We start from the raw sequence: 25,015 nt of genomic DNA on the forward strand, positions 1-25,015 counted from the left end.
CTCTGACACCCCGACCTCCCGATCCCTCCGACCTCCCGATCCCTCCGACACCCCGACTCCTCTGACACCCTGACCCCTCTGACCTCCCGACTCCTCTGACACCCTGACCCCTCTGACCTCCCGACTCCTCTGACACCCTGACCCCTCTGACCTCCTGATCCCTCCGACACCCTGACCCCTCTGACACCCCGACTCCTCTGACACCCTGACCCCTCCGACCTCCCGATCCCTCCGACACCCCGACTCCTCCGACCTCCCGATCCCTCCGACACCCCGACTCCTCCGACCTCCCGATCCCTCCGACACCCCGACTCCTCCGACCTCCCGATCCCTCCGACACCCCGACCCCTCCAACACCCCGACTCCTCTGACACCCTGACCCCACCGACACCCCGACCCCTCTGGCCTACCCGACTCCTCCGACCTCCCGATCCCTCCGACACCCCGACTCCTCCGACCTCCCAATCCCTCCGACACCCTGACCCCTCCGACCTCCCGACTCCTCCGACCTCCCGATCCCTCCGACACCCCGACTCCTCCGACCTCCCGATCCCTCCGACACCCCGACTCCTCCGACCTCCCGATCCCTCCGACACCCCGACCCCTCCAACACCCCGACTCCTCTGACACCCTGACCCCACCGACACCCCGACCCCTCTGGCCTACCCGACTCCTCCGACCTCCCGATCCCTCCGACACCCCGACTCCTCCGACCTCCCAATCCCTCCGACACCCTGACCCCTCCGACCTCCCGACTCCTCCGACCTCCCGATCCTTCCGACACCCCGACTCCTCCGACCTCCCGATCCCTCCGACACCCCGACCCCTCCAACACCCTGACTCTCTGACACCCTGACACCCCTCTGACCTCCCGACTCCTCTGACACCCTGACCCCTCTGACCTCCCGACTCCTCTGACACCCTGACCCCTCTGACCTCCTGATCCCTCCGACACCCTGACCCCTCTGACACCCTGACCCCTCCGACACCCCGACTCCTCCGACACCCTGACCCCTCCGACCTCCCGATCCCTCCGACACCCCGACTCCTCCGACCTCCCGATCCCTCCGACACCCCGACTCCTCCGACCTCCCGATCCCTCCGACACCCCGACTCCTCCGACCTCCCGATCCCTCCGACACCCCGACCCCTCCAACACCCCGACTCCTCTGACACCCTGACCCCACCGACCCCTCTGGCCACCCCGACTCCTCCGACCTCCCGATCCCTCCGACACCCCGACTCCTCCGACCTCCCAATCCCTCCGACACCCTGACCCCTCCAACCTCCCGACTCCTCCGACCTCCCGATCCCTCCGACACCCCGACTCCTCCGACCTCCCGATCCCTCCGACACCCCGACTCCTCCGACCTCCCGATCCCTCCGACACCCCGACCCCTCCAACACCCCGACTCCTCTGACACCCTGACCCCACCGACCCCTCTGGCCACCCCGACTCCTCCGACCTCCCGATCCCTCCGACACCCCGACTCCTCCGACCTCCCAATCCCTCCGACACCCTGACCCCTCCAACCTCCCGACTCCTCCGACCTCCCGATCCCTCCGACACCCCGACTCCTCCGACCTCCCGATCCCTCCAACACCCTGACCCCTCTGACCTCCCGACTCCTCTGACACCCTGACCCCACCAACACCCCGACCCCTCTGGCCACCCCGACTCCTCCGACCTCCCGACTCCTCCGACACCCCGACCTGTGCGGAAGATCGATGTCTCTGATGTGGGGAATTCTCTCTCAGTTGCATTGCTGAGAAATATGATGTTTGTGTTTATTATTACCGTGTTACATTATTTATATCTCACTGCTTTATGAAGAAATTTATATTCACTGAGGAGAGCCGGAGTCATAGGAAATCCAACTTCACCATCAGCCAGAGCCAGCGACAACCCTCCTCAGCGACAACCATTTGTGGTGACAACCCTTTCCGGTGACAACCTCCCCAGTGACAACCCTTCCTGGTAACAACTCTTCCCGGTGACAACCTCCCCAGTGACAACCATTAGTGGTGACAACCCTTCCTGGTGGCAACTTCCCCAGTGACAACTCTTCCCGGTGACAACCCTCCCCAGTGACAACTCTTCCCGGTGACAACCCTCCCCAGTGACAACCCTTCCTGGTAACAACTCTTCCCGGTGACAACCTCCCCAGTGACAACCATTAGTGGTGACAACCCTTCCTGGTGGCAACTTCCCCAGTGACAACTCTTCCCGGTGACAACCCTCCCCAGTGACAACCTCCCCAATGACAACCCTCCCCAGTGACAACCCTTCCTGGTGACAACTTCCCCAGTGACAACCATTAGTGGTGACACCCCTCCCCTCCCCCAGTGACTGGTTGCAGTTCTTCCTCACCTCACGTGACTCTGAAGTGAAGCAGCGTTGAGCCCCGCCCACTCCCGAGTGATGAGCCTCCCGTAGTGACGTCATCAGGCGGCGTCGAGCTCGGACCAGGAAGTGAGTGTGAAGGAGAAGGGCGGTGGGTATGGGGGGGGTATATGAAGGGGGAGGGCAGATCTCCTCCGGGCAGACATAGTGGTGACCCGGGGAGGGGGAGGGGGTCGCCCAATGAGATCTCCAGCAGAAGCACTGACTGTTGTCACCAATCAGCCGTGGAGGGGGTCACACAGGTCCCCCCCCCCAGTATGATAGATATATATGTGTGTGTGTGTCAGTATTATTACTTTATTTTTTTACTTTATTCGTATGAAGTTCTCTGAGCTGTGTTCTGTGACTTCCGACCCGGGTGACAACCTCTCCCCTCCACGTGTAGAGTTGTCACCACATCATCACATGGGAATCACTCGGGTTCTGGGGCTGATTTCATGCAGATAAGGCACCGAGTGACATTAATTATCACCACAATCCCCAGAGCCCCCGGGGATTATTATGTGTCCGGGTTTAACCACTTCAGCTCCGGAAGGATTTACCCCCCTCAAAGACCAGGCCATTTTTTTTTCTTTTGCGAGTTGGATAACTGACTTTTGCGCGATCATGTGACGCCGTACATGAACAAAACGGATGTCCTCCCCCCCCCCCCCACAAATAGAGATTTCTTTCGGTGGTATTCGATCGCCTGCGGGCGTTTTTTTTTTTTTTTTTTGCGCTATAAACTGCTATAAACTGATTTATTCCTCGGTTTAGGCCGCTATGTATTCTACGTATTTTTGGTAAAAAAACAAACAAAAAACGCAATAAGCGATTATTGTTTGGTTTGCGCAAAAGTTTTCGTGCCTACAAAATACGGGATAGTTTTAGGGACTTTTTTAATTTTTTTACTAGTAATGGTGGCGAGCTGCGATTTTATTTATTTATTTTTTCCGGGACTGCGACATTGCAGCGGACTAATCTGAGCCCCAAATTACACTTTTTGGAGACCAGTGACATTATTACATTGATCAGTTCTATACAAATATCACTGGCAGGGAAGGGGTTAACACTAGGGGGCGATCAAAGGGGTTAGCTGTGTTCCCTGTGTGTGTTTTAACTGTAGGGGAGGTGCCGCTATCCTATTCTTACAGACCAAGGTACAGGTACCTCAGTTTGCGCAGGAGGGCCATTCTGCCAAAGTATATCGGCGTCATCCGGTCGGCAAGTGGTTAAAGGGACGAGGTGGCGACCCTATCCATGTGTGGGTGTCACCGGGACAGGAAGTGAGGTGAAATCTCCCCAGTGATCCCCTCCTCCAATCCTGCACAACGTCATGGACCAAATATGGTCCCCAACATCACATGATCTGCGGGGGGGAGATGAGTCGGGAGGACTCCGGAGGGAAGGCTGGAGATGAGGACAGGACGGAGATGAGTTGGGAGAACTTTGGAGGGAAGGCCGGGGATGGGTTGTCTCCTATGTACACAAGTCTCACAGGCTCCTCCCACGTACACAAGTCTCACAGGCTCCTCCCACGTACACAAGTCTCATAGGCTCCTCCCACGTACACAGGTATGACAGCCTCCTCCCACGTACACAGGCTCCTCCCACGTACACAAGTCTCACAGGCTCCTCCCACGTACACATGTATCACAGGCTCCTCCCACGTACACAAGTCTCACAGGCTCCTCCCACGTACACAAGTCTCACAGACTCCTCCCACGTACACAGGTATCACAGGCTCCTCCCACGTACACAGGTATCACAGGCTCCTCCCACGTACACAGGTATCACAGCCTCCTCCCACGTACACAGGTATCGCAGCCTCCTCCCATGTACACAGGCTCCTCCCACGTACACAAGTCTCACAGGCTTCTCCCACGTACACAGGTATCACAGGCTCCTCCCACGTACACAAGTCTCACAGGCTCCTCCCACGTACACAAGTCTCACAGACTCCTCCCACGTACACAAGTCTCACAGACTCCTCCCACGTACACAGGTATCACAGGCTCCTCCCACGTACACAGGTATCACAGCCTCCTCCCACGTACACAGGTATCGCAGCCTCCTCCCATGTACACAGGCTCCTCCCACGTACACAAGTCTCACAGGCTCCTCCCACGTACACAGGTATCACAGGCTCCTCCCACGTACACAAGTCTCACAGGCTCCTCCCACGTACACAGGTATCACAGGCTCCTCCCACGTACACAAGTCTCACAGGCTCCTCCCACGTACACAAGTCTCACAGGCTCCTCCCACGTACACAAGTCTCAGACTCCTCCCACATACACAAGTCTCACAGGCTCCTCCCACGTACACAAGTCTCACAGGCTCCTCCCACGTACACAAGTCTCACAGTCTCCTCCCACGTACACAAGTCTCACAGTCTCCTCCCACGTACACAAGTCTCACAGGCTCCTCCCACGTACACAAGTCTCACAGGCTCCTCCCACGTACACAGGTATCACAGGCTCCTCCCACGTACACAAGTCTCACAGGCTCCTCCCACGTACACAAGTCTCACAGGCTCCTCCCACGTACACAAGTCTCACAGGCTCCTCCCACGTACACAAGTCTCAGACTCCTCCCACATACACAAGTCTCACAGGCTCCTCCCACGTACACAAGTCTCACAGGCTCCTCCCACGTACACAGGTATCACAGGCTCCTCCCACGTACACAAGTCTCACAGTCTCCTCCCACGTACACAAGTCTCACAGGCTCCTCCCACGTACACAAGTCTCACAGGCTCCTCCCACGTACACAGGTATCACAGGCTCCTCCCACGTACACAAGTCTCACAGGCTCCTCCCACGTACACAAGTCTCACAGGCTCCTCCCACGTACACAAGTCTCACAGGCTCCTCCCACGTACACAAGTCTCACAGGCTCCTCCCACGTACACAAGTCTCACAGGCTCTTTTCAGAAATTAGATAATTTTTTGGGGATTCAAAGTCATTTTTCTAGCAAAAAACAACAACCATGTAAATGGTCCTTCAATTAATTCATCGATGTGATTGCGTAGAAGGTTGTCACCCCTCTTCACCTTTTACCCGCAGACATGGAACGGCCCAGCCTGGGGCAGATCATCCTTCTGGCCTCCAGTTCTGCCATTACCGCCATCTTCTACACGGTGTACCGCCACAAGTACCGCACCGCGCAGACACTGAAGGTTGGGAATCTTTTCTTTTTTCCTTTTTGTGCTGAAATATTTACATAAAACCTTTCCATTTTCATGACATACTTTATTTTATACACAGTGATGTCATCACCGGGTCTTTGTGCTTCTCTTTGTATTGCACACAGATTATGGTGGGGATCGGGGGGTGGGGATCGGGGGGTGGGGGGCGGGGAGCGGTTGGGGGGGCGTGGCTGTCAGGATGCCAAATATGAAAAGTTCCGATGAGTAAATATTTTTTGTTTTCTTTTTCTTAAAGGGAGCCAAGAAGATCTCCCTGGACCATGACTTGCAGAACATCCTCATGGACTTGCCTGGGAAGTGCGTCCCGTATGCCGTCATTGAAGGTACGCTGGAACCCTCACACCCATACACAGGGGCCCCTCACACCCATACACAGGGGCCCCTCACACCCATACACAGGGGCCTCTCACACCCATACACAGGGGCCCCTCACACCTATACACAGGGGCCCCTCACATCCATACGCAGGAGCCCCTCACATCCATACGCAGGAGCCCCTCACATCCATACGCAGGGGCCCCTCACACATATACACAGGGGCCCCTCACACCCATACACAGGGGCCCTTCACACCCATACACAGGGGCCTCTCACACATATACACAGGGGCCCCTCACACCCATACACAGGGGCCCCTCACACCCATACACGGGCCCCTCACACCTATACACAGGGGCCCCTCACATCCATACGCAGGAGCCCCTCACATCCATACGCAGGGGCCCCTCACATCCATACGCAGGGGCCCCTCACATCCATACGCAGGGGCCCCTCACATCCATACGCAGGGGCCCCTCACACCCATACGCAGGGGCCCCTCACACCCATACGCAGGGGCCCCTCACACCCATACGCAGGGGCCCCTCACACCCATACGCAGGGGCCCCTCACACCCATACGCAGGGGCCCCTCACACCCATACGCAGGGGCCCCTCCGACCTATACACAGGGGCCCCACAAAAGTGGAGTTACTCTTTAAGTAGTGCACTTAAAGGATATGTAAAGGTTAGTTTTAAAAAAAAAAAACACACACAAACATGTTATACTTACCTCCTCTGTGCAGTTGGTTTTGCACAGAGTGGCTCTGATCCTCCACTTCTGGGGTCCCTCAGCAATGTTCCTAGCTCCTCCTCTTCTCGAGTGGAACCGCTCTCCCTAGGGGCACTCGTGCGGGCGCGCTCCCGTGTCCTGCTGCTGCGTCCATTGACACAGACGGCAGGACTCGGCTCCCACGTGATTGGATTTGATTGACAGCAGCGGGAGCCATTGGCTGCGCTACTATCACTCTGTCCAATCAGGACCTGGAACGGGTGTGCTCATCCCCGTCGCTGGAAAGACTGGGTTCAAGTAAGTAAAAGGGGGACTCTGGGGGGAGGTGCTGCAAACCTCATGTACTGGGTGTCATTGACCGAGGTCCGTATCCACTGAGAGACAAGCAAAGAAGTACGGGAGAGTACCTGTGGCTGCCTGTAGAAGGAGGAGGCGCCAAGGATGCTCTGAGGTCACTGGGGGACACAGGAGCGGGGGGGGGGTCACTAGAAACACCAGAGTGCAGGGGTCATTGGAGATGCAGGGAAATGGGGGGGTCACAGGAGACAGAGGCTGCTGCAGTGTACAGTGGTTACTCAGCCATTGCAGGCACAGGGGTCACAGTTGCTGAAAGCAAGCCGCTGGAGGTTACGGGGTGGGGGGGGGTTTAAACTTTGATGCATTGCTCGAATCCCAGTTTCAAGTATTAAAGCGGAGGTCCACCCTAAAGTGGACCTTCCGCTCATTGGAATCCCCCCCCCCCCCCCCTCCGGCGCCACAATTGGCACCTTTCAGGGGGAGGGGGTGCAGGTACCTGTACAGTACAGGTATCTGACCCACTTGCGGCATAGCTATCTGCGGAAAGGGGCGTAGATTACGCCCCTTTTCGAAAGTCCCCCGCTGCCTGCTGGGAAACACACAGATCCCAGAGGCTGCGGGACCATCCTTATTGCGCAGCGCGACTCACGCATGCGCAGTAGGGAACCGGGAAATGAAGCCGAAAGGCTCCACTTCCCGATTCCCATACCCAAGATGGCGGCGGCAGCACCCGAGAGACGATCGAGAGATGGGCTTCGGGTGCCGACACCGCGGGCGCGCTGGGCGGGTAAGTGTCCTTATTTTAAAAGTCAGCAGCTGCAGTATTTGTAGCTGCTGGCTTTTAAAAAAAAAAAAACGGCGGAACTCCCGGCGGACTCCCGCTTTAATAAATATAAAAAATGTAATTAAAATGATTTGGGGTTGAGCTATACAACCGACTTTGCTGGTTTTCATGACAGGTCCTCTTTATATAGTGCTGCAAGCTCCGTTCTTCTTATCGTCAGGCTTTGATGTGCTTTTTTTTTTTTTTTTTCTTTTTCAGGCGTGGTGCGAGCTGCGAAGGATTCCCTCAGCAGTCAGTTCATGGACAACTGTAAAGGTGTCATCCACAGACTGTCGCTGAAGGAGCACAAGATGGTGTGGAACCGAACGACGCACCTCTGGTGAGTCCCATAGCTGACACCTCGGGGTGCTGCTTAATGAGCCCGCTCCAGCCAAACCGCTAAACTACCGTATTGTGACGGAACGATGCAGCAGAGCCTTTGTACATGGCTGCAGTGACCCTTGGCTACATGGCTTTATAGTGTAAGGACTCTGTGTCTGAGCCCGCCTCCTCCCTTATTTTTTAGGACATCTGCAGGACATCCCCCCCCCCCCAACGCCCCCATGACGGAGTTCCTCACCTTGAGAATTCTCTGAGAATCTCCCACTGCAAGCCGCATTTGGTGGAGCTCTCGACTTCTTTTCATTTTTTTAGTTCCCGCAGATTTCTTAGCAGCTAATATATATATATATATATATGCCGAGCTCAGTAGCTCAAGCTGTAGTTTAGATAAAAAGGTAAATCGGAGCTGTGACTCCTTCCTCTTCTACCCTTCCCTGTCTGCTGTGTTCGGATGGTTTTGTACTGTGTACTAGTTAGAGAGAGGGAGTCTGATAGCAGACAGCTAATGCTGTGCTTTTCCCATAATGCTCTGGGACCCCAGTGTTCTCTCTGTGTTTTTGTAAAATAATGATTTTTACACACTTGGTGAAAGAAAGAAAGAAAACCTCAGTTAATCTGTGCGAAGAGGCGTGTGGATGTACAGATGTTCCATGCATCTGCATGCAGGCAGTCCAATGCATATGAATTTGGAAGCAGCAGTTGCACGGACATCCAATTTGACATCCGCGTGGGTGCGTGTTCTGAACTTGCACTGTCTGTGTTCCCTGTGTATCCCAGGCAGGCAAACATTGCTCTTCACATGGATGTACGCTTGGAAGGGCCCAGGTGTTTGCAGACTCCCAGTCTGTCCCATGCACCTTTACTGCCTAATTTGACTGACAGGCCATTAGACTCCTGGTTTGTCCTGCCCAGCATGACATCATACCTTGGATGACAGGCCAGGGAACTCCTTGTTTGTCCCGCCCACCATGACATAATACCTTGACTGACAGGCTAAGAGACTCCTGGTTTGTCCCGCCAACCATGACATCATACCTTGACTGACAGGCCAGGAGACTCCTGGTTTGCCTCGCCCGCTATGACATATTACCTTGACTGACAGGCCAAGAGACTCCCAGTCTTTCCTGCCTACCATGACATCATACCTTGGCTGACAGGCCAGGAGACTCCTGGTTTGCCTCACCCGCTATGACATATTACCTTGACTGACAGGCCAAGAGACTCCTGGTTTGCCTCGCCCATCATGACCATGACATCATACCTTGACTGACAGGCCAAGAGACTCCTGGTTTGCCTCGCCCATCATGACCATGACATCATACCTTGACTGACAGGCCAAGAGACTCCTGGTTTGCCTCGCCCATCATGACCATGACATCATACCTTGACTGATAGGCCAGGAGACTCCTAGTTTGTCCCGCCTACCATGACATCATACCTTGGATGACAGGCCAGGGAACTCCTTGTTTGTCCCGCCCACCATGACATTATACCTTGACTGACAGGCCAGGAGACTCCTGGTTTGCCTCGCCCGCTATGACATATTACCTTGACTGACAGGCCAAGAGACTCCCAGTCTTTCCTGCCTACCATGACATCATACCTTGGCTGACAGGCCAGGAGACTCCTGGTTTGCCTCACCCGCTATGACATATTACCTTGACTGACAGGCCAAGAGACTCCTGGTTTGCCTCGCCCATCATGACCATGACATCATACCTTGACTGACAGGCCAAGAGACTCCTGGTTTGCCTCGCCCATCATGACCATGACATCATACCTTGACTGACAGGCCAAGAGACTCCTGGTTTGCCTCGCCCATCATGACCATGACATCATACCTTGACTGATAGGCCAGGAGACTCCTAGTTTGTCCCGCCTACCATGACATAATATCTTGGCTGACAGGCCAGGAGACTCCTGGTTTGTCCCACCTACCATGACATAATTCCTTGACTGACAAGCCAGGAGAATCCTGGTTTGCCTCGCCCCACCATAACATCATACCTTGGCTGACAGGCCAGGAGAATCCTGGTTTGTCCCGCCAACCATGACATCATACCTTGACTGACAGGCTGGCAGGGTCCTGGTTTGTCCCGCCCACCAGGAAATCAAACCCTGACTGCCCACATACACTCCTATTGAATGCAGCAATCTCCAATGTATGATAGGAATTATACTACGATCTAGAAGCGACCGATCCCTCCCCACCATGCCCCGGGCATAGCTGCATCTTACCTTACACTAGAATTATGTAAGTTTGGAAAATGATATGTAATAATAATGGAATTATTTGGGACATTTTGAATCTATCCCAGAGTCCTACTTTAAAGCCAGTTTAAAAAATTTTAAATAAAGTTGACCTTGGTCTATAGTCTCCATTTGCTCATTGTGGAAGGAATGCGGGAGAGGAATTCGGGGGGGGGGGGGGGGGGCAGGGTGAGGTTGTGAAGTCCGTTGCTCTGTAACTGGTTCTCTTCATGAGCGTTTCCTTCTGTAAATAAGCCCTGAGGGTGGCGGCTGGCAGGCTGCCGGTGGCACGGGTTGCCAGGGATGAGGAGGAAGTTGGTAAACACATAAATCACTGAGATTTATGGAAGGTGTCACCTGTGGTGGTGATGAATGACGCCGGTGGCGGAGGTCCTCTTCTCTGATGACGCAAACATTCTGTGCGCACTCAGGTGACCCGAACCCGCCCATCACCTGACCAGCTACCGGCGTCGCCAGGGACTCACTGTGAACCATCTGCCGTCATGGAAGCTGGACGCTCTCTGGAAAGATTGCGGGGTGGTTACTGCTCAGGTCAGACTGAAACATACAGAGTGTATCTAAAGCTTTCTTTTTCAGTTCTGTAGGGAGCACAGGTGGGTTAGAATCCCTGTCGATTCTTTTTTTGGGGGGGGGGGCTGTCTGTGTCCTGTTGGGGGAGGATTTTCCTTCGCTTCCTGTTCTGGAGACACAACAGGAGGTGAGCAGAAATGCCTTTCTTAGAGGATCATCAACAAAACAGATGCCCCCATTGGAAGATTTTCCCCTTGCCTCACGGTCCAGTGATGTCATAGTGGAAGATTTGGTTGCCCATGATGTCATGGTGGAAGTTTTTTCCCCTTGCCTCACGGTCCAGTGACAACTATATAACTTTAATTTTCCCATCAACAGGACAAATAGAGGATAGTCTCCCCAGAATGAACCTGACGGGGGGGGGGTCTGATCCTTTTCACATTTCCAGAGGATATAAAGTTTTGTCTATCAAACCGTTAATCTGCTTATAATTCGCCTTTCCTGATTCCCCTCTCCCCACCCCCACCTGAAATCCAATACATGAAAGGGATGGGGCCAGGGACATTCAGGCTGGGGAGAAAATTGCTAGATGGTGCTGGACGTCCTCCAGCCAGGAAATGAGGGTGGGGCTCTTATATGACTTGCTGCAAATTCTAATGCACAATGTGAGAAGCTCACAGTGTGCAGTGAAATCCGAGTAAACCATCTCAGTACAGGAGGAGGAGGACGGTACAACTGTACAAGACTGAAGGGGAGGTTGTATTTACCCACTTTGGGGGGGGGGGGGGGGAGAGCCATCAGCTTGTGCTTAATCCTTCACTCTTTGGACGTATTACCTATGTCCAGAGAGCTGAACTAGTTAAAATCAGAGGGGAAGGGGGAGCCAACTGTAAAAGGGAGGTGGCAGCTACTGGAAAGCAGGCAAAAGCTGATGGCAGGTGCTACTGCATTCATCAGCTTGGGCTTAACCCTTCACTCTTTGGATGTGCTACGTATGTCCATAAAGCTGAAGGAGTTAAAATCCGAAGGGGGTGAGAGAGTCAACTGTAAATAAGTCAGGTGCCAGCTACAGAAAAGTGGGCACAAGCTGATGGCGGCTGCTACTGCATTCATCAGATTTTGCTTAACCCTTCACTCTTTGGGTGTGCTACGTACGTCCAAAGAGCTGAAGTAGTTATAATCAGAGGGTGGTGGGAGAGCCATCAGCTTGTAATTTAACCATTTACTCTTTGGACGTACTACAAACGTCCAGAGAGCTGAAGGAGTTAAAATCAGAGGGAAAGGGGGAGCCAACTGTAAATAAGCGAGGTGCCCGCTACTGGAAAGCAGGCAAAAGCTGACAGCAGATGCTACTGCATTCATCAGCTTTGGATGTGCTACGCACGTCCATAGAGCTGAAGGAGTTAAAACTTGAGGGGGGGTGAGAGAGTCAACTGTGAATAAGCCAGGTGCCAGCTACAGAAAAGTGGGCACAAGCTGATGGCGGCTGCTACTGCATTTATCAGCTAAATAAGCGAGGTGCCCGCTACTGGAAAACAGGCAAAAGCTGATAGCAGATGCTACTGCATTCATGAGCTTTGGCTTAACCCTTCACTCTTTGGATGTGCTACGCACGTCCATAGAGGTGAAGGCGTTAAAATCCGAGGGGGGTGAGAGAGCCAACTGTAAATAATCGAGGTGCCAGCTACTGAAAAGCAGGCAAAAGCTGACAGCAGATGCTACTGCAGTCATCAGCTTGGGCTTAACCCTTCACTCTTTGGTCATGCTGCATAGGTTCATAGAGCTGAAGGAGTTAAAATCCGAGGGGGTGAGAGAGCCAACTGTGAATAAGCCAGGTGCCGGCTGCAGAAAAGTGGGCACAAGCTGATGGCAGCTGCTACTGCATTTATCAGCTAAATATGCGAGGTGCCCGCTACTGGAAAACAGGCAAAAGCTGATAGCAGATGCTACTGCATTCATCAGCTTTGGATGTGCTACGCACGTCCATAGAGCTGAAGGAGTTAAAATCCGAGGGGGGTGAGAGAGTCAACTGTGAATAAGCCAGGTGCCGGCTACAGAAAAGTGGGCACAAGCTGATGGCGGCTGCTACTGCAATCATCAGCTAAGTAAGCGAGGTGCCCGCTACTGGAAAGCAGGCAAAAGCTGATAGCAGATGCTACTGCATTCATGAGCTTTGGCTTAACCCTTCACTCTTTGGACGTGCTACGTATGTCCATAGAGCTGAAGGAGTTTAAATCTGAGGGGGGTGAGAGAGCCAACTGTGAATAAGTCAGGTGCCGGCTACAGAAAAGTGGGCACAAGCTGATGGCGGCTACTACTGCATTCATCAGCTTGGGCTTAACCCTTCACTCTTTGGATGTGCTACGCATGTCCATAGAGCTGAAGGAGTTAAAACTTGAGGGGGGTGGGAGAGCCAACTGTAAATAAGCCAGGTGCCGGCTACAGAAAAATGGGCACAAGCTGATGGCGGCTGCTACTGCATTCATCAGCTAAATAAGCGAGGTGCCAGCTACTGGAAAGCAAGCAAAAGCTGATAGCAGATGCTACTGCAGTCATCGGCTTGGGCTTAACCCTTCCCTCTTTGGGCGTGCTACGTACGTCCAAAAGCTGAAGTATTTAAAGTCAGAGGGGGGTGGGAGAGCCAACTTTTAAATAAGGGATCGGATCTGCTTTTAACATACAAACATTTAAGGGTTTGACCCTTTTTTTCCCCCCCAGGAATGATCACGAGAAAGTCATCCACCAGAGGACGAACACGGTGCCCTTTGACCTGGTCCCGGAGGACGCAGACGCAGGCGGTCTCGCCGTCCGAGTCCTGAAACCTTTAGAAGCCACCGAGTTAGACTTGGAGACCGTCTATGAGAAGTTTCACCCCACAATACAGTCTTTCACCAACGCGCTGGGGCACCTCCTGACCGGCGAGCAGCCGAAAGGGGTCCAGGAGACGGAGGAGATGCTGAGAATCGGGGCGGCGGTGACGGGGGTGGGCGAGCTGGTCTTGGACAATAAGACCATCAAGCTTCAGCCTCCTAAAGCCGGCATGCAGTATTATCTCAGCAAGCTGGACTTTGACTCGTTGGTGCAAAGACAAGAGTCGCAGGTCCGGGTGTGGAAGATCCTGTCCCTGCTGTGCGGGGTGGCCACCTGCGTCACCCTCTTCTTCATCCTGAGGCGCCAGTACAAGCTGTACAAGGAGAAGCGGCGCCTGAAGAGGCTCCAGCAGGAATTCGAGGAGGCGCGGGCGAGGCTCGGAGACGACGAAGCGGAGGAGGCCCGCAACACCTGCATCATCTGCCTCGCCAACCAGAAATCCTCCGTGTTCTTAGAGTGCGGCCACGTCTGTTCCTGCTACGCGTGCTACCAGGCTCTGCCCTCGCCCAAAAAGTGCCCCGTGTGCAGGAACGCCATTTCCAGAGTGGTTCCTTTATACAATAGCTGATTGGTTGTTGGGATGAAAAGCTCCGCCTCTCTCAGGGCAGCTTAGGCGGAGCGAAGAAGAAGGGAATAAGGCCAGGCCGGGCTGAACGTGACTCTTCTCTTGGCATTTTTGTAGCGTTTTGTTTCCATTTCATATTATTTTCTTCATTGGGATGGAACCAGAGAACGTCTTGATGGTCATTCTATCTCTCTCTGTCTTTGTAGAAGGTAACAACTGCCGAGTGCAGCACCCTCGGGCAACCAATCAGAACTCTGCTTCATGTGCTCAGTGAAGCGACATCTGGTTGCTATGGGTTACTGCACTTCGCGTTGTCGTGGGTGCTCTCCGCTCCGGGCCATAGGTCCATCTCTTCAATTTTTTTTGTCGATTATTTAAATCCGGAATATCTCCTGGCATGTCTCTGCTCCTGAGTCACCCCGGCTGTACATATCTGTTTATAAAGGATAAAAATATTTTTGTGAGGGATTAAAATGGGAAATAAAGTTTTATTTTCCTACGTTTACCAAAGATTTTTTTTTTTGCAGCACTTCCTGCTGCTTCTCTTGACGGCAACTTCTTTCGGAACTCGGTACACATGGCAGTTCTCGTTGCGGCTTTACTGAGCGAGGGGGGGGGGCTATGGGCGGAGCTTAAGGGGTAGCAATGGCGACCCCGCCCCTGCTCTGGGGGGTACCCGTGCGGCCTCGCTGTCACAGGTTTTACATTGCATTGCTGGGGAAAAGTGCTCAGCACCCTGCGTAGGCGATTCTGTAAATTCAGTGGGCCCAGGCAGGGGTTCCGTCCTGGAGGATGAGGGGACAAGCCCCTTCCCTAGCCGTGAACTCTCTGCTCAGCCCCCCACCCAGTACAGCCCTGCCCCCCCCCCACACCCAGCCCAGTACAGCCCTGCCTCCCCCCCCCCCCCCACCATCCAGCCTAGTATAGCCCTGCCTCCCCACCCAGCCCAGTACAGCTCTGCCTCCCCCCCCATCCAGCCCAGTACAGCTCTGCCTCCCCCCCCCCCAATCCTGCCCAGTATAGCCCTGCCCCACCCAACCAGCCCAGGGGACCCATCCCTGAGCCCTCTGAGTTTGCTGTTTTACCTACACAGGATGAGGGGGACAAGACCCTTCCCCAGCTGTGAACTCTCTGCCCAGCCCAGTACAGCCCTGCCCCTCCCACCCAGCCCAGTACAACCCTACCCCCACCTTGATCAGTACAGCCCTGGCCCCCCACCTTGCCCATTACAGCCCTGCCTAGTACAGATCTGCCCCCCCCCACCTTGCCCAGTACTGCCCTGCCCCCCCCCCACCTTGTCCAATACTGCCCTGCCCCCCCCCCCCACTTTGCCCAGTACAGCTCCGCCCCCCCCCCACTTTGCCCAGTACAGCCCTGCCCCCCCCACTCAGCCCAGTACAGCTTTGCCCCACCTCCACTCAGCCCAGTACAGCCCTGCCTCCCCACCCTGCCCAGTACAGCCCTGCCTCCCCACCCTGCCCAGTACAGCCCTGCCTCCCCCACCCTGCCCAGTACAGCCCTGCCTCCCCACCCTGCCCAGTACAGCTCCGCCACCCCACCCAGTCCAGTACAGCCCTGCCTCCCCACCCTGCCCAGTACAGCTCCCCCCCCCGCTCAGCCCAGTACAGCCCTGCCTCCCCACCCTGCCCAGTACAGCTCCGCCACCCCACCCAGCCCAGTACAGCCCTGCCTCCCCACCCTGCCCAGTACAGCTCCCCCCCCCGCTCAGCCCAGTACAGCCCTGCCTCCCCACCCTGCCCAGTACAGCTCCGCTCCCCCCCACCCTGCCGGGTATAGCTCCTCTCCCCACCTTGCCCCCCCCACCCAGCCCAGTACAGCACCGCTCCCCCCCCCACCCTGCCCAGTACAGCTACCCCACCCCCACCCAGCACAGCTCCTACCCCCCACCCAGCGCAGTACAGCACCACCCAGCCCAGTACAGCCCTGCCCCAATGCCCAGTACAGCCCTGCCTTCTCCACCCTACTCAACCACGCATGTACACACAAGGTGGGGGCAGGCAGGCCGTTGAGTCGGCTGGCTTGTATGTTGAACTGGAATCAGATTGCTCGCCCACCCAAATGGTAGTGGGGGGGGGGGGGGGCAGGGAGATCCCAGGTTAACTTTTTCAAGGGGGGTTCCCAGGTCAACTTTTGCATCGGGGTGGCCCCCCAAAGCTATGCCTCTCGTAGGGGGGTTAATGCACATTGATCATGAGATGTACGTTGCTGCATTCAGCTTTTTTGGGGGGGAAAAGAGTTGACGTCCCAGTAAATCTATAACTTGAAGATGCAGGGGGGAGGAATCGGGCGTATTTTTGGTGAACTCTGGAGGATTATTGGATTAGGAAAGCCCCGAAACCTGGGAACTGTTCTACCTCCTAATTAAATCATCCTGCAGAGTGATTTGTACTATGTGAGGTCTGTTCCTCGGGGGCGGCTCTGCAAGATGTTGATGTGAAGAACTGCCACCATTTCTGATGTGTAAAATAAAAGTAATAAAACAAAGACATAAAAAATGATTTGTCTCTGGTTTTGAAATCTCTTTTACTGTCTTCAAATAAAATATCGCACAATGTTATTTATATAGCTCTGACATATACCGCAGCGCTGTACAGAGATCACTGAGCCAATCACATCAGTCTCTGTACCAGAGGAGCTTACACTCTAATGTCCCCTCCCCCAACAGTCACATCAGTCTCTGTACCAGAGGAGCTTACACTCTAATGTCCCCTCCCCCCACAGTCACATCAGTCTCTGTACAGAGGAGCTTACACACTAATGTCCCCTCCCCCACAGTCACATCAGTCTCTGTACAGAGGAGCTTACACTCTAATGTCCCCTCCCCCACAGTCACATCAGTCTCTGTACAGAGGAGCTTACACTCTAATGTCCCCTCCCCCCCCACAATCACATCAGTCTCTGTACAGAGGAGCTTACACTCTAATGTCCCCTCCCCCCCCCCACAATCACATCAGTCTCTGTACAGAGGAGCTTACACTCTAATGTCCCCTCCCCCCCCTCCACAGTCACATCAGTCTCTGTACAGAGGAGCTTACACTCTAATGTCCCCTCCCCCACAGTCACATCAGTCTCTGTACAGAGGAGCTTACACTCTAATGTCCCCTCCCCCACAGTCACATCAGTCTCTGTACAGAGGAGCTTACACTCTAATGTCCCCCCCCCCCCCCCACAGTCACATCAGTCTCTGTACAGAGGAGCTTACACTCTAATGTCCCCTCCCCCCACAGTCACATCAGTCTCTGTACAGAGGAGCTTACACTCTAATGTCCCCTCCCCCCCACAGTCACATCAGTCTCTGTACAGAGGAGCTTACACTCTAATGTCCCCTCCCCCCACAGTCACATCAGTCTCTGTACAGAGGAGCTTACACTCTAATGTCCCCTCCCCCCCACAGTCACATCAGTCTCTGTACAGAGGAGCTTACACTCTAATGTCCGCTCCCTTCACAGTCACATCAGTCTCTATACAGAGGAGCTTACACTCTAATGTCCCCTCCCCCCACAGTCACATCAGTCTCTGTACAGAGGAGCTTACACACTAATGTCCCCTCCCCCACAGTCACATCAGTCTCTGTACAGAGGAGCTTACACTCTAATGTCCCCTCCCCCCCCCACAATCACATCAGTCTCTGTACAGAGGAGCTTACACTCTAATGTCCCCTCCCCCCCCCACAATCACATCAGTCTCTGTACAGAGGAGCTTACACTCTAATGTCCCCTCCCCCCCCACAATCACATCAGTCTCTGTACAGAGGAGCTTACACTCTAATGTCCCCTCCCCCCACAGTCACATCAGTCTCTGTACAGAGGAGCTTACACTGTAATGTCCCCTCCCCCCCCCCCCCCACAGTCACATCAGTCTCTGTACAGAGGAGCTTACACTCTAATGTCCCCTCCCCCCCCCACAATCACATCAGTCTCTGTACAGAGGAGCTTACACTCTAATGTCCCCTCCCCCACAGTCACATCTGTCTCTGTACAGAGGAGCTTACACTCTAATGTCCCCTCCTCCACAGTCACATCAGTCTGTACAGAGGAGCTTACACTCTAATGTCCCCTCCCCCCACAGTCACATCAGTCTCTGTACAGAGGAGCTTACACACTAATGTCCCCTCCCCCACAGTCACATCAGTCTCTGTACAGAGGAGCTTACACTCTAATGTCCCCTCCCCCCCCCACAGTCACATCAGTCTCTGTACAGAGGAGCTTACACTCTAATGTCCCCTCCCCCCACAGTCACATCAGTCTCTGTACAGAGGAGCTTACACTCTAATGTCCCCTCCCCCCACAGTCACATCAGTCTCTGTACAGAGGAGCTTACACTCTAATGTCCCCTCCCCCCCCCCCCCCCACAGTCACATCAGTCTCTGTACAGAGGAGCTTACACTCTAATGTCCCCTCCCCCCCCCACAATCACATCAGTCTCTGTACAGAGGAGCTTACACTCCAATGTCCCCTCCCCCCACAGTCACATCAATCTCTGTACAGAGGAGCTTACACTCTAATGTCCCCTCCCCCACAGTCATATCAGTCTCTATACAGAGGAGCTTACACTCTAATGTCCCCTCCCCCACAGTCACATCAATCTCTGTACAGAGGAGCTTACACTCTAATGTCCCCTCCCCCACAGTCACATCAATCTCTGTACAGAGGAGCTTACACTCTAATGTCCCCTCCCCCACAGTCATATCAGTCTCTATACAGAGGAGCTTACACTCTAATGTCCCCTCCCCCACAGTCACATCAGTCTCTGTACAGAGGAGCTTACACTCTAATGTCCCCCCCCCCACAGTCACATCAGTCTCTGTACAGAGGAGCTTACACTCTAATGTCCCCTCCCCCCCCCCCACAATCACATCAGTCTCTGTACAGAGGAGCTTACACTCTAATGTCCCCTCCCCCACAGTCACATCAGTCTCTGTACAGAGGAGCTTACACTCTAATGTCCCCCCCCCCCCCCCACAGTCACATCAGTCTCTGTACAGAGGAGCTTACACTCTAATGTCCCCCCCCCCACAGTCACATCAGTCTCTGTACAGAGGAGCTTACACTCTAATGTCCCCTCCCCCCACAGTCACATCAGTCTCTGTACAGAGGAGCTTACACTCTAATGTCCCCTCCCCCCCCCCCCCCCCCACAGTCACATCAGTCCCTGTACAGAGGAGCTTACACTCTAATGTCCCCTCCCCCCCCCCCCACAATCACATCAGTCTCTGTACAGAGGAGCTTACACTCTAATGTCCCCTCCCCCCCCCCCCCCCCACAATCACATCAGTCTCTGTACAGAGGAGCTTACACTCTAATGTCCCCTCCCCCCCCCACAATCACATCAGTCTCTGTACAGAGGAGCTTACACTCTAATGTCCCCTCCTCCACAGTCACATCAGTCTCTGTACAGAGGAGCTTACACTCTAATGTCCCCTCCCCCCACAGTCACATCAGTCTCTGTACAGAGGAGCTTACACTCTAATGTCCCCTCCCCCACAGTCACATCAGTCTCTGTACAGAGGAGCTTACACTCTAATGTCCCCTCCCCCACAGTCACATCAGTCTCTGTACAGAGGAGCTTACACTCTAATGTCCCCTCCCCCCACACATCACATCAGTCTCTGTACAGAGGAGCTTACACTCTAATGTCCCCTCCCCCCACAGTCACATCAGTCTCTGTACAGAGGAGCTTACACTCTAATGTCCCCTCCCCCACAGTCACATCAGTCTCTGTACAGAGGAGCTTACACTCTAATGTCCCCCTCCCCCACAGTCACATCAGTCTCTGTACAGAGGAGCTTACACTCTAATGTCCCCTCCCCCCCCCCCCACAATCACATCAGTCTCTGTACAGAGGAGCTTACACTCTAATGTCCCCTCCTCCACAGTCACATCAGTCTCTGTACAGAGGAGCTTACACTCTGATGTCCCCTCCCCCCACAGTCACATCAGTCTCTGTACAGAGGAGCTTACACTCTAATGTCCCCTCCCCCACAGTCACATCAGTCTCTGTACAGAGGAGCTTACACTCTAATGTCCCCTCCCCCCACAGTCACATCAGTCTCTGTACAGAGGAGCTTACACTCTAATGTCCCCTCCCCCCACAGTCACATCAGTCTCTGTACAGAGGAGCTTACACTCTAATGTCCCCTCCCCCCACATCAGTCTCTATACAGAGGAGCTTACACTCTAATGTCCCTCCCCCCACAGTCATATCAGTCTCTGTACAGAGGAGCTTACACTGTAATGTCCCCTCCCCCACAGTCACATCAGTCTCTGTACAGAGGAGCTTACACTGTAATGTCCCCTCCCCCCCCCCCACAGTCACATCAGTCTCTGTACAGAGGAGCTTACACTCTAATGTCCCCTCCCCCACACAGTCACATCAGTCTCTGTACAGAGGAGCTTACACTCTAATGTCCCCTCCCCCACAGTCACATCAGTCTCTGTACAGAGGAGCTTACACTCTACCCCCACAGTCACACACTATTATTATTATACATTTATATAACTCTGACATATACCGCAGTGCTGTACAGAGATCACTGAGCCAATCACAATCACTATAACTTGTGTTGTTGGTTTGTGGGAGAGAAGAGTTGTACAAACTCCATGCAGAAATGGGGAAGAGAACCCAGGACCGTGGCGATGTGAGCCTAATGTGCCAACCCCTGACCCCCCTCTCTGTGATCTCAGGCCAGGAAATATCCCGGCGTCTCCTCGGTCGATGGGTGCGGAGTGAAGCTGGGGCCCTCGCTGTGAGTTCCCGAGGGAAAATGATGCTCATCTCTCGCCCTCCGGGCCCCATCTGTCATCCCCATCATCAGCGTGACTTCCTCCGCCGGGGCAAACATCAGCGGCTTCAAAGTGTCCGGGTAAATATAGAAGCCGCAGACTCCTTGTTTTGGGAAACCAGGTCTATTTATAGATCTCGCCAACGACAACAAATTCCAGAACCAAAACAACAACATTGTCTGCCTAAAGGAGAACTCCACCCAGAATGTATTTCTCCGTCTGCATTGGCCAGAGTTGCGGGTAGGTTGACAGATTTACAGTATATTGCTCTCTGTTGTGCGGGATTTTGTCTTACTTCCTGTTCGGATCTGTGGGACAGGAAGTGCAAACTTACCAAACCAAGGAGCTGGGCGGCAGAAGCTTTAGTCTTCCCCCGCTATTATTCGAAGCCTTTAGGTCTTATTCACACTTAGCCTTTTTTTTTGGTGCTTTTCCTAGAACACTTGTACAGACGTTTGTACGCATTTTTTTTTTTTTTGTTTTAGCCAATAGCTAGTTACTAGGCAAACAAAAGCTGCGAAAAAAACACTTTACATGCTTTTTTTTTTTTCACGTGTTCCCATTGAAGTTTCTTGGTGGAAATGCGTGACTCCGCCCCCCCCTCCCCCCAAAAAAGCTCGGGTACTTTTTCAAGAAATTAGCTTCGAGCTGCGCTACACTTGGGTGTGAATAAGGGCCATTTAATACAATGGAAATCCTTGTGTTGAGCGTTGAAGCACTTTTGGTGGGGGCCCTACTTTTTTGTGGTGCACTAATGCAAATTAACCACTTAAGGCTGGGCCCATTTTTCAGACTTTCTGTTTACAATAAAATTGTTATTGAAGGTGTGAATAAGGGCCATTTAATACAATGGAAATCCTTGTGTTGAGCGTTGAAGCACTTTTGGTGGGGCCTTACTTTTTTGTGGTGCACTAATGCAAATTAACCACTTAAGGGCTGGGCCCATTTTTCAGACTTTCTGTTTACAATAAAATTGTTATTGAAGGTGTGAATAAGGGCCATTTAATACAATGGAAATCCTTGTGTTGAGCGTTGAAGCACTTTTGGTGGGGCCTTACTTTTTTGTGGTGCACTAATGCAAATTAACCACTTAAGGGCTGGGTCCATTTTTTAGACTTTCTGTTTACAATAAAATTGTTAAAATCATTTTTTTTTGCTAGAAAATTACTTAAAACCCTCAAACATTATATATATTATATATATATATATATATTTTTTTTTTTCAGACACCCTAGAGAATAAAATGGCAGTCGTTGCAATACTTTATGTCATGTTTGCGCAGCGCCCTTACAAAAACAATTTTTCGAATTAAAAAAATAAGACAACAGTAAAGTTAGCTCATTTTTTTTTATATATTGTGAAAGATAATGTTACGCCAAGTAAATTGATACCCAACATGTCACTCTTCAAAATTGGGGCGAATCCGCCGCTGAGACCACTTTTATGTGAAAGCGGACCGCCCGCTGTTGAAGAGGCTATGGAAGCTATCTGCTGCCATAACAACGGTATTCCTCTTCAAACAGCCGACGTACCACTGCGGCGGGCGGCCCTTAAGTAGTTAAGGGGCACTGCATTAAAGCTGAGCTCCAACTGTCACTTTAAAACAGGTTGCTTGCGCCAGGCGGATATTAGATACCAGAGCTCGTTCACAGGGGGCCTGTATGTATCTTCTGCACGGAATGCAGGGCTAGAAGCTCCTGCATAAAATGCGTGCCTAAAGCACTCGTGTTTTAGGCGCATTTAAAAACGTAAAAGTTGGCGCTGTGACTTTCGGCAGTGCGGTTGGCGCTGTGACTTTCGGCAGTGCGGTTGGCGATGGGACTTTTCTGCAGTGCGGTTGGCGCTGTGACTTTCGGCAGTGCGGTTGGCAATGGACTTTCGGCAGTGCGGTTGGTGACGGGACTTTCGGCAGTGTGGTTGGCGCTGTGACTTTCGGCAGTGCGGTTGGTGACGGGACTTTCGGCAGTGCGGTTGGCGATGGGACTTTCGGCAGTGCGGTTAGCAATGGGACTTTCGGCAGTGCGGTTGGCGCTGTGACTTTAGGCAGTGCGGTTGGCGACGGGACTTTCGGCAGTGCGGTTGGCGATGTGACTTTCGGCAGTGCGGTTGGCAATGGGACTTTCGGCAGTACGGTTGGTGACGGGACTTTCGGCAGTGTGGTTGGCGCTGTGACTTTCGGCACTGCGGTTGGCGCTGTGACTTTCAGCAGTGCAGTTGGCGATGGACTTTTCTGCAGTGCGGTTGGCGCTGTGACTTTCGGCAGTGCGGTTGGTGACGGGACTTTCGGCAGTGCGGTTGGCAATGGGACTTTCGGCAGTGCGGTTGGCAATGGGACTTTCGGCAGTGCGGTTGGCGCTGTGACTTTAGGCAGTGCGGTTGGCAATGGGACTTTCGGCAGTGCGGTTAGCAATGGGACTTTCGGCAGTGCGGTTGGCGCTGTGACTTTAGGCAGTGCGGTTGGCGACGGGACTTTCGGCAGTGCGGTTGGCGCTGTGACTTTCGGCAGTGCGGTTGGCGATGTGACTTTCGGCAGTGTGGTTGGCAATGGGACTTTCGGCAGTACGGTTGGTGACGGGACTTTCGGCAGTGTGGTTGGCGCTGTGACTTTCGGCACTGCGTTGGCGCTGTGACTTTCAGCAGTGCAGTTGGCGATGGGACTTTTCTGCAGTGCGGTTGGCGCTGTGACTTTCGGCAGTGCGGTTGGTGACGGGACTTTCGGCAGTGCGGTTGGCAATGGGACTTTCGGCAGTGCGGTTGGCGCTGTGACTTTAGGCAGTGCGGTTGGCGACGGGACTTTCGGCAGTGCGGTTGGCGCTGTGACTTTCGGCAGTGCAGTTGGCAATGGGACTTTCGGCAGTACGGTTGGCGATGTGACTTTCGGCAGTGCGGTTGGCAATGGGACTTTCGGCAGTACGGTTGGTGACGGGACTTTCGGCAGTGTGGTTGGCGCTGTGACTTTCGGCACTGCGGTTGGTGCTGTGACTTTCGGCAGTGCGGTTGGTGACGGGACTTTCGGCAGTGCGGTTGGTGACGGGACTTTCGGCAGTGCAGTTGGCGCTGTGACTTTCAGCAGTGCAGTTGGTGATGGGACTTTCAGCAGTGCGGGTGGCGATGGGACTTTTCTGCAGTGCGGTTGGCGCTGTGACTTTCGGCAGTGCGGTTGGTGACGGGACTTTCGGCAGTGCGGTTGGCGCTGTGACTTTCGGCAGTGGGGTTGGCGATGGGGCTTTTGGCAGTGCAGTTGGCGATGGGACTTTCAGCAGTGCGGTTGGTGATGGGACTTTTCTGCAGTGCGGTTGGCGCTGTGACTTTCGGCAGTGCGGTTGGTGACGGGACTTTCGGCAGTGCGGTTGGTGACGGGACTTCGGCAGTGCGGTTGGCGCTGTGACTTTCAGCAGTGCAGTTGGTGATGGGACTTTCAGCAGTGCGGGTGGCGATGGGACTTTTCTGCAGTGCGGTTGGCGCTGTGACTTTCGGCAGTGCGGTTGGTGACGGGACTTTCGGCAGTGCGGTTGGCGCTGTGACTTTCGGCAGTGGGTTGGCGCTGTGACTTTCGGCAGTGGGGTTGGCGATGGGGCTTTCGGCAGTGCAGTTGGCGATGGGACTTTTCTGCAGTGCGGTTGGCGCTGTGACTTTCGGCAGTGCGGTTGGCGACGGGACTTTCGGCAGTGGGGTTGGCGATGGGAATTTCGGCAGTGTGGTTGGCGATGGGACTTTCGGCAGTGCGGTTGGTGACGGGACTTTCGGCAGTGCGGTTGGCAATGGGACTTTCGGCAGTGCGGTTGGTGACGGGACTTTCGGCAGTGTTGTTGGCGCTGTGACTTTCGGCAGTGCGGTTGGTGACGGGACTTTCGGCAGTGCGGTTGGCAATGAGACTTTCGGCAGTGC

At 53.9% G+C, this 25,015-nt stretch overlaps 1 protein-coding gene across 2 annotated transcripts; it reads left to right on the forward strand.

Moving 5' to 3' along the window:
• The first annotated feature begins 2,348 nt into the window (after positions 1-2,348).
• On the forward strand, positions 2,349-15,607 carry MUL1 (mitochondrial E3 ubiquitin protein ligase 1). 2 transcript variants are annotated; one of them, XM_077456310.1, is made up of 5 exons: positions 2,349-2,473; positions 5,453-5,565; positions 5,831-5,918; positions 7,985-8,105; positions 13,607-15,607. In XM_077456310.1, exons 2-5 carry the CDS (start codon positions 5,455-5,457, stop codon positions 14,325-14,327), a joined length of 1,041 nt encoding a protein of 346 aa, XP_077312436.1. In that variant the 5' UTR covers positions 2,349-2,473; positions 5,453-5,454; the 3' UTR covers positions 14,328-15,607. The 2 variants fall into 2 exon arrangements, with proteins under 2 accessions (XP_077312436.1, XP_077312437.1); XM_077456311.1 differs by having other exon boundaries at positions 2,463-2,495.
• Positions 15,608-25,015: the final 9,408 nt, after the last annotated feature.

The sequence above is a fragment of the Lithobates pipiens genome, unplaced genomic scaffold (genome assembly GCF_037356315.1).
Source record: "Lithobates pipiens isolate NorthernLeopardFrog02 unplaced genomic scaffold, aLitPip1_a1.2 Scaffold_27, whole genome shotgun sequence".
Lineage (NCBI taxonomy): Eukaryota > Metazoa > Chordata > Amphibia > Anura > Ranidae > Lithobates > Lithobates pipiens.

What these genes read in the sequence shown, in the direction of transcription:
- MUL1 (XM_077456310.1), top strand. Translation starts at nt 5,455, where the DNA reads ATGGAACGGCCCAGCCTGGGGCAGATCATCCTTCTGGCCTCCAGTTCT. An exon ending in GCACCGCGCAGACACTGAAG is followed by an intron (nt 5,566 to 5,830) that starts GTTGGGAATCTT and finishes TTTTTCTTAAAG; the next exon opens with GGAGCCAAGAAGATCTCCCT. An exon ending in CCCGTATGCCGTCATTGAAG is followed by an intron (nt 5,919 to 7,984) that starts GTACGCTGGAAC and finishes TTTCTTTTTCAG; the next exon opens with GCGTGGTGCGAGCTGCGAAG.